The sequence below is a fragment of the Papio anubis genome, chromosome 16, assembly GCF_008728515.1.
Source record: "Papio anubis isolate 15944 chromosome 16, Panubis1.0, whole genome shotgun sequence".
NCBI lineage: Eukaryota > Metazoa > Chordata > Mammalia > Primates > Cercopithecidae > Papio > Papio anubis.
This window is the reverse complement of record NC_044991.1, coordinates 27,237,303-27,250,785: the sequence shown is the minus strand read 5'-3', so window position 1 is coordinate 27,250,785 and position 13,483 is coordinate 27,237,303. Positions and strand designations below refer to the sequence as shown.

The window sequence follows — 13,483 nt, the reverse complement described above, 5'->3', positions numbered from 1 at the left end:
CCTCAGCCTCCTGAATAACTGGGTTTACAGGCATGTGCCACCATGACTGGCTAATTTTTGTATTTTTAGTAGAGAGAGGGTTTCACCACGTTAGTCAGGCTGGTCTCCAACTCCTGACCTTGTGATCCACCTGCCTCAGCCTCCCAAAGTGCTGGGATTACAGGCGTGACTCACTGTGCCCCGGCCTCTCACCTCCTTTCTTTCAAGTCTTAGGTGGCTAGCCTGGAGGAGTCCCCAGGGGCTTGTTGGGCCCTGACCAGGGGACACCCTGGGGGCCCAGTACTCCACTCATACACCTCCCACATCCTTCTGACAGCACCCTCCCCCCAGCTGACCAGCTAGAGGACCTCCTGACCCCTCCACTTGTCTGCTGGCATGGAAAAGCCCGGCCCCTCCCTCTTGGAGCCTCAGTTTCCCTATCTGTAAGCTTTGGTCTATCCCAAGCTGAAGGACTGGCCAGTCCCTGCCATTTGCCTCACTTTCCCCTGGGACACATTTTAATATCCCATTCCTGACCAGGTGCAATGGCTCACTCATGTAATCCCAAGCACTTTGGGAGGCCAAGGCGGGCAGATCACTTGAGGTCAGGAGTTCGAGACCAGCCTGGCAAACATGGAGAAACCCCATCTCTACTAAAAATACGAAAATTAGCCAAGCACGGTGGCACACGTCTGTGGTCCCAGTTACTTGGGAGGCTGAGGCAGGAGAATCGTTTGAAACTGGGAGGCGGAGGTTGCAGTGAGTGGAGATCAAGTCCCTGCACTCCTGCCTGGGAGAGAGAGAAACACTGTGTCTCAAAAGAAAATAATAATAATAAATAAAATAATATCCCTTTCCTCAGAGGGGCTATTGTGTCATCTTCTAGAAGGATCCATTGAGGCTCTGAGGGGTGGGGGAACTTGCTTGTGGGTAGGACCACCTGTCACAAGCTGGCAGAGGTCAGGGGTCAGGCCACCAAGGATACCCAGTGGGATCGCCTTCCAAAGGTGGGGGTACGGATGGGACCCATGAAACCCGACTCCTCTCAGACTCTAGCCAAGTCTAAGACTTTGGACGGCCACCACCCAGCGGAGAAACTGAGGCCCAGAGCGGCACGGGTTGGCCAGGGTCACCCAGCACCAGACAGGGACTTGGCCAGCCCTGAGGAAAGACCCTGTCTCCGACCCTCGACCCCGCTGGGCCGTCCCCTCCCCGTTCACCTCCCCCACCCGGGCCGCGGCGGCTAGGAGAGTTCAGAACAAAAGGCGGTGGGGGGCGGGGCCGGGGCGGGCCGGGGGTGGGGCGGAAGCTATAAGGGGCGGCGGCCCGGCGCGGCCCAGCAAGCCCAGCAGCCCCGGGGCGGATGGCTCCGGCCGCCTGGCTCCGCAGCGCGGCCCCGCGCGCCCTCCTGCTCCCGATGCTGCTGCTGCTGCTCCAGCCGCCGCCGCTGCTGGCCCGGGCTCTGCCGCCGGTGAGTGCCCGCCACTCGCCGGGCGCTCCTCGCCGAAGGGGCTCCGGGCACGCTGGCTGGGCCCAGCGGCAGATCCGGACCCAAGGGGGCGCCCCGGGTGGCCTCCTGCGCCTGGTACCCGAAACGGTTTCTGGTTCCCTCTAGGCGTGATAGACAGCGAGCTTCCAGTCCCTGCGGGCGTGAAGGGGAGCCGGCGCCGGCATCGCTCGTGCTGGTGGGACGGGACTCCACGCTGGACTCAGGCTTGCTCCCAGCGTGGGGACCTGCCTCTCGCGCTCCAGCAGCGGGTGCTGGAGTGTGCGTTGAAGGAAGTAGCAGAGGGAGTGGTTACAGGGCCCCCTATTCATCGCAGGGACAAAGCCGAGCAGATCCCAGGCAGGTGTCAGCCTGCAGGTGTGTGGCCGCAGTTAGTACACCTCCAGGTGTGCGGTGCGATGAGGATAAAGGGAGAGCTGGGGAGGGCAGCGCTGTGCTGCGGGAAGTGGGGTCTGAGCCTGGAGATGTCCCTCGCGGGCACCTGCCGGCAGCAGCTTCGGGAGGCTTGGAGCCAGGAGAACATCAGTATGAAATAGTATGAGTGCAGTGTGTGTGACTGAGAGGTGGCTGTCAGAAAGAAGCAGGGAGAGAAAGGAAAGGGAGAATTTATGTGCTCAGGAAAGGAGAAGAAAGCCCAGGTAAGAGAGGACGGCAGAGTGAGGAGAGGAGGGACTGTCATGGAAGTGTGTGTGACAGCTTGCATGTGTCCCAAAAACTGACCCTTCCCTGGGGCACTTCCAGGCACCAGTCACACGGCCTAGGGCCAGAGCCTGGGCCACTGTGGGTCCACAGCTCCTTGGGTGCCTGGGCCACTCCACTCCACAGCGGAGGCATCCAGACAGCTCGGGCAGGGAAGGGAGCAGGAGAGGGTGACAGGCAGGAGTCTCAGGACTGGCTTGGTGAGGAGGGAGGCCTGGCCAGGCTAGGAACCTCTGTCCAGCCACTCTGGCTCTGCCCTGGGCAGCCTTGTCCTGTGCTGGCTATGGGAGCAGAAAGGGATGGGATGGGAGCGTAGAGCGCACAGGGGGCATCTCAGTCTGGAGTCTTGCCTCCTTCCCAGCCCCTCTTGGTCCCTAGGACTTGGGACAGAGTCAGGAATCACTGTGGGTAGCCATTGAACCCACAGGTCTGGAAACTGGAGAGATCTGGGTTTGAACCATGCAACCCTGGGTGAATCCTGCCATGCCTCAGAATCTTACCTACTCTATCTCTAGGGGGTGGGAGGGGGCAATGGTGCCTACTGCTGTGCCCACTGCTGAGCAATGAGGTGATGCCAGGCTCACTAGAAACACTGTTACCTGTAGCTGCCACTTTGACACTTGTGCATGGTCAATGCTGGAGCTGGGGGCCAGCTTGGGGTAGGGTCTGAGCTGGACTGTGGTCTGTCATTCTGCAAACACGCAGGGAGCATTTGGGGTCACCTGTGATGTGTTTATCCCTAGGCTGCCTTCAGCAGGGCTGGGAGAACTCTGTAAATATTTATCCAGCCCAGTTCCCAGTTTTCAGGGTTGATGGAAGCCCTGCAGTCCGATGGACGGGATGAAGCTACCGTCCTTCCTAGAGCCAGCAGCAGAGGGGTGAGAATAGGAAAATTAGGTGAAGGCTTGAGGGAGAAGATATCCCTGCTTGCCAACTGGCTGTGCGGGTTGGGCAGGTTGCTTGACCTCTCTGAGCCTCAGAGGGTCATGATGATACCTGCATGGTGATGCTCCCGTCTTCCTCCATAGCCTAACAAGTGCCTTCCTCGAAGGCTCACCTCCCACTGACATCAGAAGGCATAGCTATAATTAATTATACCCACTAGACCGACTGCAAACTGAGGCCCAGAAAGGGGCACAATGAGCCCGATCTTCCGCAGTGGTTTCCTGGCACCCTGGGGTCCTCCCTTTCTCCCCTCTATCTGGTGCCTCCCATTTTCTGGATTGCAAGTTGACTCCGGGGCGGGGGTGACTCTGAGTCTCTAAGCTCTGCCAGGACACTAGATCAGCTGAGAAATTCCTTGAATGTGTCTGAGGCTGAGGTTTGGTGCCTGCCAGAGGAGGGTGGGGCTAAGTGAGCTAAGAACCCACCACAGGGCAGGCCAAGGGAGGCTACTGGCCAAGACAGAGGGAATGCACTGGAAGCAGGAATGCTTCTTGAGAAAGTAGGTTTTGGAGAAAAGCCAAGAGATGGAGAGACAGGGGGAAGCCCTGGATGTGGGAGGCTTGAGCCCCAGGTCTAGGCCCAGCTCTTGCATGACTTGCTGTGTGATCCCAGGCAAAGTCCTTAACCTCTCTGGGCTCTGTCTCATCCTCTGGGAAATGGGGGAGCTGTTTGTTCCTCAAATTCCCCAGGGGTGTAGTTGAGGGCAGGGGTAGCCTGTGTCTATCACCTCACCTCACTGAATCCCAAGAGTCCTGGGAAGGCCAAGCCCACCTGTCTCACAAGTAGCAAGCTGCTTGATGCCACGCCTTGTGGTTAGGGCATCTGGCCCCAGGCCAGAAAGGACTCGGAAAGATGAAGTGTGGGAGGACAGTGAGGCAGAGAGTGTGTGTCCTATCCCAGCCATGGGGAAACTGAGGCCAAGAGCTCATGGGCTCTAAAAAAATCATGAGCTCTAAAAACAACCTCACTAGCTGGAGGCCTCATTTCTAGCATCTCCTGCTCACTCACTTTCTAAGAATTTAATGAACGAGACATGGACAGGGAGAAGAGACCTTGATATGCCGGAAGACCCCGCACAAGGCGCTTCTCTTTTCTAGGTCTGAAAGTTGCCTTCCAGCTGTGGCTTCTGTTTTACCATTTGAAGCCTGGAGATTTGGTTGGGAAGCTAGAGGGGAGGTGGGTGATGGGAGCTGTAGGGACTGGCAAGGGCAGATTCCCAAGGGAGGGGAGGGCCTACAGGGACAAGGAACAGGGCCAGGTAAGAGGTGCTTCTCTGTGCCAGAGGCTACAGCAGGCATTACAGAAGGATGTCATGTAGCCCTTTGCTGTGGCACCGTCCCCATTTGACAGATAGAAAAGTTAAGGCTAAGAGAGGAAGATGACTTGTCTAGAGTCTCCATGTCATAGAACTAGGCCTTCTGAACCTCAATGACTGGCTCTTTTTGCTACACTAAGATTGTCATGATCCAGGGGTTTGGGCATGGACTGGGTGCCTCATGAGAGAAGGACAGGAAAGGACAGTGGAAGGGGTGGGGCATGCCCATGGCTCTCCCTCTATGGCTGTCTGCACCAGGACTCCCTGGAGGGCAGAGGAAGAGATTTCTGGCCATGGGCATAGACAGAGCTGGCAGGCTGGGCTCTGGGTTGTTTGGAGCTCCCAGGGGACAGCACAGCTCTGCCCTTTCCAGGGAGGGTCTTCATACCCCTGCCAGGCTAGGGAAAGGAATCTGTTTCACCTGTAGGTCAAGGGGGCAGTGTGGCCAGGAGGAGGAGGCAGGCCCCTCTGGCAGCCCACATCCTCCATGGGAGAACTTGGACATGTAGCATCTCCACTTTCCTGGTGGGTATTGGAAGCCCAACGAACCTGCCTGCAAAATGCCCGGGAAATAGCAGGGGCTGAATAATTTGAGTTCCTTCTCTTCTGTCACCAAGGTGAGGCCAGCCTGGGTCCCTCCTTCAGGGGAAGGGTGACTCAACCCCTGCAGAACAGAGGTAGCAGGGAGCTGGGTGGGCTGTGAGCACAGACAGTCCGCTGCCTGCCAGCTGTTATCTGAGCAAGCGGCTTAACTCCTCTGGGGCGCATTTCCTCATCTTGGAAATGAGGGTGATGATGGTGGAGTTGGTGAGAGGTTCCATCAGGGGCTAAGAGCAAGTCTGTGGAGCTGTTGCCAAGATCCTAACCTGCAACCAGTGATAAGTACTTATTAACAATAAGCCCAGGCTGGGTGCGGTGGCTCACGCCTGCAATCCCAGTACTTTGGGAGGCCGAGGAGGGTGGATCATGAGGTCAGGAGTTCAAGACCAGCCTGGCCAAGATGGTGAAACTTTATCTCTATTAAAAATACAAAAATTAGCCAGGTGTGAGGCTGGGCGCGGTGGCTCACGCCTGTAACCCCAGCACTTTGGGAGGCCGAGGTGGGCGGATCACGAGGTCAGGAGATCGAGACCATCCTGGCTAACAAGGTGAAACCCCGTCTCTACTAAAAATACAAAAAAATTAGCTGGGCGTGGCAGCATGTGCCTGTAGTCCCAGCTACTCGGGAGGCTGAGGCAGGAGAATGGCGGAACCCCGAGAGGACCTGAGCCATGTGAGCCAAGATTGCCACTGCACTCCAGCCTGGGCAACAGAGCCGAGACTCTGTCTCAAAAAAAAAAAAAAGGCCGGCCGGGTGGCTCAAGCCTGTAATCCCATGCCACTGGGAGGTCAGGCGGGTGGATCACGCAGGTCAGGAGATCGAGACCATCCTGGCTAACATGGTGAAACCCCGCTCTCTACTGAAAATACAAAAAACTAGCCGGGCTGGTGGCGGGCTTCTGTAGTCTCAGCTACTTGGGAGGCTGAGGCGGGAGAATGGCGTGACCTCGGGAGGGCGGAGCTTGCAGTGAGCCGAGATCAGGCCACTGCACTCCAGCCTGGGAGCACAGCCAGTATTCCGGGTCTCAAAAAAAAAAAAAAAAAAAAAAAAAAAAAATTAGCCAGACATAGTGGTGGTCACCTGTAATCCCAGCTACTCAGAAGGCTGAGGCAGAGAACTGCTTGAACCCAGGAGGTGGAGGTTGTAGTGAGCTGAGATCGTGCCAGCCACTGCACTCCAGCCTGAGCAATAGGGCGAGACTCCGTCTCAAGAAAACAAAACAAAAAACCAATAAGCCCAGAATCGGCCAGAACCCACAACCCAGTGAGGCTGCGCTGTGCCAGGTAACCATGCAATAAGCAAGCTCGGAAACGGGAGGAAGCTGCTGCAGAGCCTCACACCATTAGTAGTTCCATAGCCTCCGTGTTCAGAAGGCCCCCCTTCATGGTGGGGTGTTCTTGACTCCTCAGCTCTGGGATCAGGAGCAGGGAGCGTTGGGACGCTGATCAGATCCCTGGGGTGTCTGGAGCCTGGGAGAGCTGCCAAAGGCTGAGGGTGAGGTGGGGCCTGAGTGGCTGAGCTCCTGCCCCAAATATGGCTGTGAGGAGGCTGCAGTTGCGGGGTACCAGACCGGTGCTGAGTCTCTCAGCAAAGAGCACAGCTCCATCCCTCTCCTTCAGTGCAGGAAGGAGACTTGGCTTCTGTGCGGTATCCAGAACCAGGCCTTAGCCTTAGCCCTGGGCTGCCAGGGTCCTGGCCTGGCCTTGCCTTGCCCTTGCTGGGTGACTTTGCATGGTCCCCAACCTCTCTGAGCTTCTGTTTTTCTCATGCACAAGAACTGTAACGTCTGCCCTGGAGACTTATAGACGGGTAGCAGGATGTAGCTCAGGTCTGAATAGCCATCTGTGGTCCTGGGGCTTTGGTGAGTGGGGCTGGGCACCTGGTAATTAACTGTCCCCACCCTCCCCGCTTGAAGAAGGCAGGCAGATCACAGATCAGCTCCCACCTTACTCCTAGCTCTGGTGGGGTGTGACCAAAACTGCCTCTGCTAGAAGCCAGGCCTCAGTGGCCAGGTGCCCTCCCGGGTGCTGGGCCTGTGCTAGGTGCTGTACGTACCTCACCTTGTCCAATCCACAAATCAGTGTCACCCCCAGCAGTCAGATTACACTGACTGAGGCCACACTACAGGACTACAGCCGCTCCACACTGGGGAGGAGGTGGGGGAAATCCTGGGCAGGAGAGAGGGCAGAGCCTGCTCACACGACAGGGACAGCATGGGGGGTGACCCAGGTGTGTCTGAACTTAGTGGACACAGGAAGAAAGGGAGGTGGAAGTGAATTTCTGTGGGGAGCAGGCGGAGGTTGCCTGGTGTTCCCTTGGAAGAAGATTTTTGGGGTCCATTCCTGGAGTGTATGGCTCATAGCCAGTCCCAGTGTGCCCCCACCCCCAGACCTCATTGGCCTAAGTAGCTGGAGTGGGTGACAGGCAGCCCAGGGCCCTCCACGCTGTGGGGGAAAGCTTGATGCCTTGGAACAAGGTGTCAGGAAACCAGAGAGCCAGGCCGATGCCAAAGGGCCTGGCCACGTGCTGGTGCCCTTTTCCTCCCATTTGCCCTGCCACACAGTGGGCTGGGGTTGCATGTGGGTTTGCTGATGGGCCACGCCTCTAACTGTGGGCCATGTGGACCTTAGGCCTGACCAGACCCTCGTGTCATCTCTCCTGCCTAGGACACCCACCACCGCCATGCCGAGAGGAGGGGGCCACAGCCCTGGCATGCAGCCCTGCCCAGTAGCCCGGCACCTGCCCCTGCCACGCAGGAGGTCCCCCGGCCTGCCAGTGGCCTTAGGCCTCCCCGCTGTGGCGTGCCTGACTCACCTGATGGGCTGAGTGCCCGCAACCGACAGAAGAGGTTCGTGCTGTCTGGCGGGCGCTGGGAGAAGACGGATCTCACCTACAGGTAGGGGCCTGGGAGCAGGACACTAGGAAGCCACCTGTGTGTCCATGGGTAAGCCAGCCTCCCTCACAGCTGCAGCTTGAGACGCAGGCCAGGGGTAGATCTTTGTGTCTAACAGACCTGTGTGCCCGCTGAACCCCAGGGGGCCATCTATGGGCAAACACCCTGAAACCCCGACTTAGACACACACACATATGGAGACCCTCCCTCAGCAGAGGGGCAGTGCCTCTGTCATCATGCAAAGAGTCCCAGCACATGCCTGCGGACAGGTGTTCAGTCACTCAGGCAGCCTTTACTAGAGACCTGTGAGGACCAGGCTCTGGGACTGCATGGTGAATGAGGCAGACATAGCCCCATCCTCAGTCTGAGGTGGGTGTCAGCCATGTCATTGTCCAACTCTACCATCACAACTTGGGCTTCGAGCAGGTGGAGACAGTGATAAGCAGGGAGAGGCAGTAGTGGGCATCTCACTGGGTGACCTGGGAGGACCCTGGGCAGGTGATGGGGAAGCTGGGACTCACACATCCTGCGGGTGGGGACCCAGCCTGAGAATAAAGAATGGGCTGGTGTTACACAGCATTGGAGCTGAGACTGGGGTCTTCAGAATTTCCTAAGTGGGGGTCTGGGAACCAACAGGGGCTCAAGGAACAAAGGTCTCCCCACAGTGAGTGGCACTGTCAGGTCTAGGATGGGGGTCTCGGGACCCCTAGTCCTGGTTCTTTCCACTGAATGCAGACACTTGTGTTTGCCTAAGTATGAGTAAACCACATACACATGTGCCTGTGTGGCCAGGGAGACCAGTGCGCTGAAGCTGAGGCCCAGAGCACACCTGGCCTGTGTACTCAGTGTTCACACACCCACCAAGCATCCAGGGGCAACTCCTGGTGCCGCAGCCATTGGGGGCTGTCCCTTCCCTGAGGCCCAGGCCCCTCCATCTCCCTCCAGGATCCTTCGGTTCCCATGGCAGCTGGTGCAGGAGCAGGTGCGGCAGACGATGGCAGAGGCCTTAAAGGTATGGAGCGATGTGACGCCACTCACCTTCACTGAGGTGCACGAGGGCCATGCTGACATCATGATCGACTTCGCCAGGTGAATGGGTGGCCTGGGACCCCTCCGGGAACAGCCTCACCTGCCAGCAGCCACTGACCCCACCCCCACCCATCTGTAGGTACTGGCATGGGGACGACCTGCCGTTTGATGGGCCTGGGGGCATCCTGGCCCATGCCTTCTTCCCTAAGACTCACCGAGAAGGGGATGTCCACTTCGACTATGATGAGACCTGGACTATCGGGGATGACCAGGGTATGGGCTGGGGACCCATTTTCCAGATGGGGCAACTGAAGATCATAAAGAATGGGGACTCGCCAAGGTCACTGAGCTGGGGTCTGGAGCTGGATGTCCTGGGCAGGAGGTTCGGGGGTTGCTGAGCCACCTCCCTTTTCCAGGCACAGACCTGCTGCAGGTGGCAGCCCATGAATTTGGCCACGTACTGGGGCTGCAGCACACAACAGCCGCCAAGGCCCTGATGTCTGCCTTCTACACCTTCCGCTACCCGCTGAGTCTCAGCCCAGATGACCGCAGGGGCATTCAACACCTATATGGCCAGCCCCAGCCCACTGTTACCTCCAGGACCCCAGCCCTGGGCCCCCAGGCTGGGATAGACACCAATGAGATTGCACCGCTGGAGGTGAGGCCCTGCCCGCCAGTCCCCCTGCTCCTCTGCTGGCCGCTGTGGCTGCAACATATGCCCTCGGCATGTGTCCCTCTCTCCCCCCACAGCCGGATGCCCCACCAGATGCCTGCGAGGCCTCCTTTGACGCGGTCTCCACCATCCGAGGCGAGCTCTTTTTCTTCAAAGCGGGCTTTGTGTGGCGCCTGCGTGGGGGCCAGCTGCAACCCGGCTACCCAGCATTGGCCTCTCGCCACTGGCAGGGACTGCCCAGCCCTGTGGACGCTGCCTTTGAGGATGCCCGGGGCCACATTTGGTTCTTCCAAGGTGAGTGGGGGTTGAGGATCTGCTCAAGAGACTTCCCAGAGCCAGGAATGTTATGGCCAAAGGCAGGAACAGACAGACGGATCCTCAGGGACACAGTGGACAGGGAGAGGTGCCCCAAAGCCTGGGGGCCAAGGAAGAGAGTGTGGTTTGCTCCTCAGGCACAGGTAGGAGGCTCCCGGAGATGGCTCTTGAGATAGGAGCAGCATGGAAGGGATTGCACGGTGGGGCATTCAACTCTCATAGCCACCCCATGGGGCAGGGTTCTAGAGATGCGGCCTCTGGGGCTCCCAGGCAGTGAAGTGACTCACCAAGAGTATAGCTGGGAAGAGGCAGGGCAGGGAATTGATCCAGGTCTGTCATCCTAGAGCTGGGATTTCCATCTTCAACTGGCAGAGATGAGAGCCTGGAGCGTTGCAGATGCCAGGGACTTCACAAATGAAGGCACAGCATGGGAAACCTGCGTGGGTTCCAGGGCAGCCCACCCTGCAGGGGCCCAGGGAGTGGTCAGCAGACATTTGTCATGGCCAAATGCCAGTGGAAGGAGCAGGCACCCAGACAGCCCTCCACTGATGAGAGTAACCTCGCCCATGCGCTAGTTTACAGAGCATTCACTGCCTCAGCTTATCCCAGGCCTCCCACTTCCCTCTGCAGGTGGGGTGCTGAGCAGGCATTGGCCTGCATGTTTTACTAATGAGGAAACTGTGGCTGGGAGAGTCTGTGGTGGGAGTCAAGCAGGTCCACAGTGGCTGGGCATGGCAGTGGTGGCTGGGCAGGTCCTTGCAGCCTCTTCCCTCTCTGGCAGGTGCTCAGTACTGGGTGTATGATGGTGAAAAGCCAGTCCTGGGCCCCGCACCCCTCACCGAGCTGGGCCTGGTGAGGTTCCCGGTCCATGCCGCCTTGGTCTGGGGTCCTGAGAAGAACAAGATCTACTTCTTCCGAGGCAGGGACTACTGGCGTTTCCACCCCAGCACCCGGCGTGTAGACAGTCCCGTGCCCCGCAGGGCCACTGACTGGCGAGGGGTGCCCTCTGAGATCGACGCTGCCTTCCAGGATGCTGATGGTGCGTTGGGGGTGGGGTAGCTGGTAGGAGGTGGGCACAGCAGCCGCATCTCCCACCTGGTGGTGGCTGGGCTCCTACATGCCTGCAACAGGAAGCCTGGCTCTTCATCACAGGACCTTTGCCCAGCGCCATCTGCCCTCCTCTCGGTGGCCAGCTAGTGCTGCATTCCATGTTGCAGATGAGCAGACTGAGGGTCAGAGAAGTGCAAGGTCTTACCCTGGTTCCTCAGCCACAGCCATTAGAACAATAAACTGCCGTACACTGAGGGCCAACAATGCTCTAAGCTCCTTACTGGTCTCATCCAGTTCTCAGAACAGCCCCCTGATGTAACACCTGTTGTGAACCCAGTTTCCAGAGGAGCAAATGGAGGCTCAGGCAATGAGGCCCCTAACCTCAACTTCTACCCTGATGGTCCCTGCCCCTAACCACTGACCCACCCAGCCTCCCACAAGCACAGAGGGCTAGAGCCAGTCCAGCGCTCCCTCCCCTGCTGGGCTCCTCTTCTGTGTTCTTTCTCCCACATCAGGACCCACTGGGACAGCTATCCTAGGATAGCCTCCAGCTCCAGGACTCCGGATGCCCGTCAACAGCCTGGTTAATGGGTGCAGGAGAGAGTGATGTGGAGGGTGGTAGGGGCAACGGGACTTGCTTTCCTGAGAGGTGGGACTCAGGCCTCTGAGGCTCTGGGTACCTGTCAGGCTGGGTATTAGCCCAGCCCAGATTCCGCGACAGGCAGAAGGGCTCCCTAGAGGGAAGAGAGGTTCCAAAAGGCTGGCCCTGGATCCTGCAGGACTCGAGGAACTCAACAGTGGCACAGCCTGACAGGCAGGAGTAGGGCCCAGTGTCCACTCGCCTAGGCTTGACCACCTTCTCTTCTCAGGTTATGCCTACTTCCTGCGTGGCCGCCTCTACTGGAAGTTTGACCCTGTGAAGGTGAAGGCTCTGGAAGGCTTCCCCCGTCTCGTGGGTCCCGACTTCTTCGGCTGTGCCGAGCCTGCCAACACTTTCCTCTGACCATGGCTTGGATGCCCTCAGGGGTGCTGACCCCTGCCAGGCCACGAATATCAGGCTAGAGACCCATGGTCATCTTTGTGGCTGTGGGCACCAGGCATGGGACTGAGCCCATGTCTCCTCAGGGGGATGGGGTGGGGTACAACCACCATGACAACTGCAGGGAGGGCCACGCAGGTCGTGGTCACCTGCCAGCAACTGTCTCAGACTGGGAAGGGAGGCTTTGGCATGACTTAAGAGGAAGGGCAGTCTTGGGCCAGCTATGCAGGTCCTGGCAAACCTGGCTGCCCTGTCTCCATCCCTGTCCCTCAGGGTAGCACCATGGCAGGGCTGGGGGAACTGAAGTGTCCTTGCTCTATCCCTGTTGTGAGGTTCCTTCCAGGGGCTGGCACTGAAGCAAGGGTGCTGGGGCCCCGTGGCCTTCAGCCCTGGCTGAGCAACTGGGCTGTAGGGCAGGACTACTTCCTGAGGTCAGGTCTTGATAGGTGCCTGCATCTGTCTGCCTTCTGGCTGACAATCCTGGAAATCTGTTCTGCAGAATCCAGGCCAAAAAGTTCACAGTCAACTGGGGAGGGGGATTCTTCATGCAGGAGACCCTGGGCCCTGGAGGCTGCAACATACCTCAATCCTTTCCCAGGCCGGATCCTCCTGAAGCCCTTTTTGCAGCACTGCTATCCTCCAAAGCCATTGTAAATGTGTGTACAGTGTGTATAAAGCTTCTTCTTCTTTCTTTTTTTTTTTAAACTGAGGATTGTCATTAAACACAGTTGTTTTCTACCTGCCTGCTTGGTCTCTTTTTGTGAATGTTCAGCTAAGATGGGGAGGCCTGGCCGCTGTTCAGCCCTGTCCTGGGAGCCAGGGTTGAAGTCCGCCAACCTTGGGGCTGGGCACAGTGCTCAGGGCTCCTTCTGCTCCATTTCTACATCACATTTTGTTATAGTGACTTCTTAACTGGCTCCCCACTTTCCTACTTGTCCCCTCTGTTCATCCTCCAGGGTGGTGGTCATTTTATCTGCTCATGCCACAGTCCAGCCTTCCATACATAGCTGTGGTTTCTGCATCCATAGGCTTAACTAACCTCAGGTAGAAAAAAAAAAAATGTTTAAAAAAAGGATGCAAGGCCGGGCATGGTGGCTCACACCTGTAATCCCAGCATTTTGGGAGGCCGAGGCGGGTGGATCACGAGGTCAGGAGATCGAGACCATCCTGGCTAACATGATGAAACTCCGTCTCTACTAAAAATATAAAAAATTAAGTGGGCATGGTGGTGTGCACCTGTAGTCCCAGCTACTTGGGAGGCTGAGACAGGAGAATGGTGTGAACCCGGAAGGCGGAGCTTGCAGTGAGCTGAGACTGCACCACTGCACTCCAGCCTGGGTGACAGAGTGAGACTCCATCTCAAAAAAATAAAAAATAAAAAAAGGATACGGCTGGGCGCAGTGGCTCGTGCCTGTAATCCCAGTTCTTTGGGAGGCCG

The 13,483-nt window shown here is 57.8% G+C and overlaps 1 protein-coding gene across 2 annotated transcripts; it reads left to right on the top strand.

Moving 5' to 3' along the window:
• The first annotated feature begins 1,296 nt into the window (after positions 1–1,296).
• On the top strand, positions 1,297–12,783 carry MMP11 (matrix metallopeptidase 11). Of its 2 annotated transcripts, XM_003918568.3 has the most exons (8): positions 1,297–1,450; positions 7,713–7,942; positions 8,885–9,028; positions 9,108–9,241; positions 9,385–9,626; positions 9,719–9,935; positions 10,738–10,995; positions 11,876–12,783. In XM_003918568.3, exons 1-8 carry the CDS (start codon positions 1,343–1,345, stop codon positions 12,007–12,009), a joined length of 1,467 nt encoding a protein of 488 aa, XP_003918617.2. In that variant the 5' UTR covers positions 1,297–1,342; the 3' UTR covers positions 12,010–12,783. The 2 variants fall into 2 exon arrangements, with proteins under 2 accessions (XP_003918617.2, XP_021788878.2); XM_021933186.2 differs by lacking the exon at positions 10,738–10,995.
• Positions 12,784–13,483: the final 700 nt, after the last annotated feature.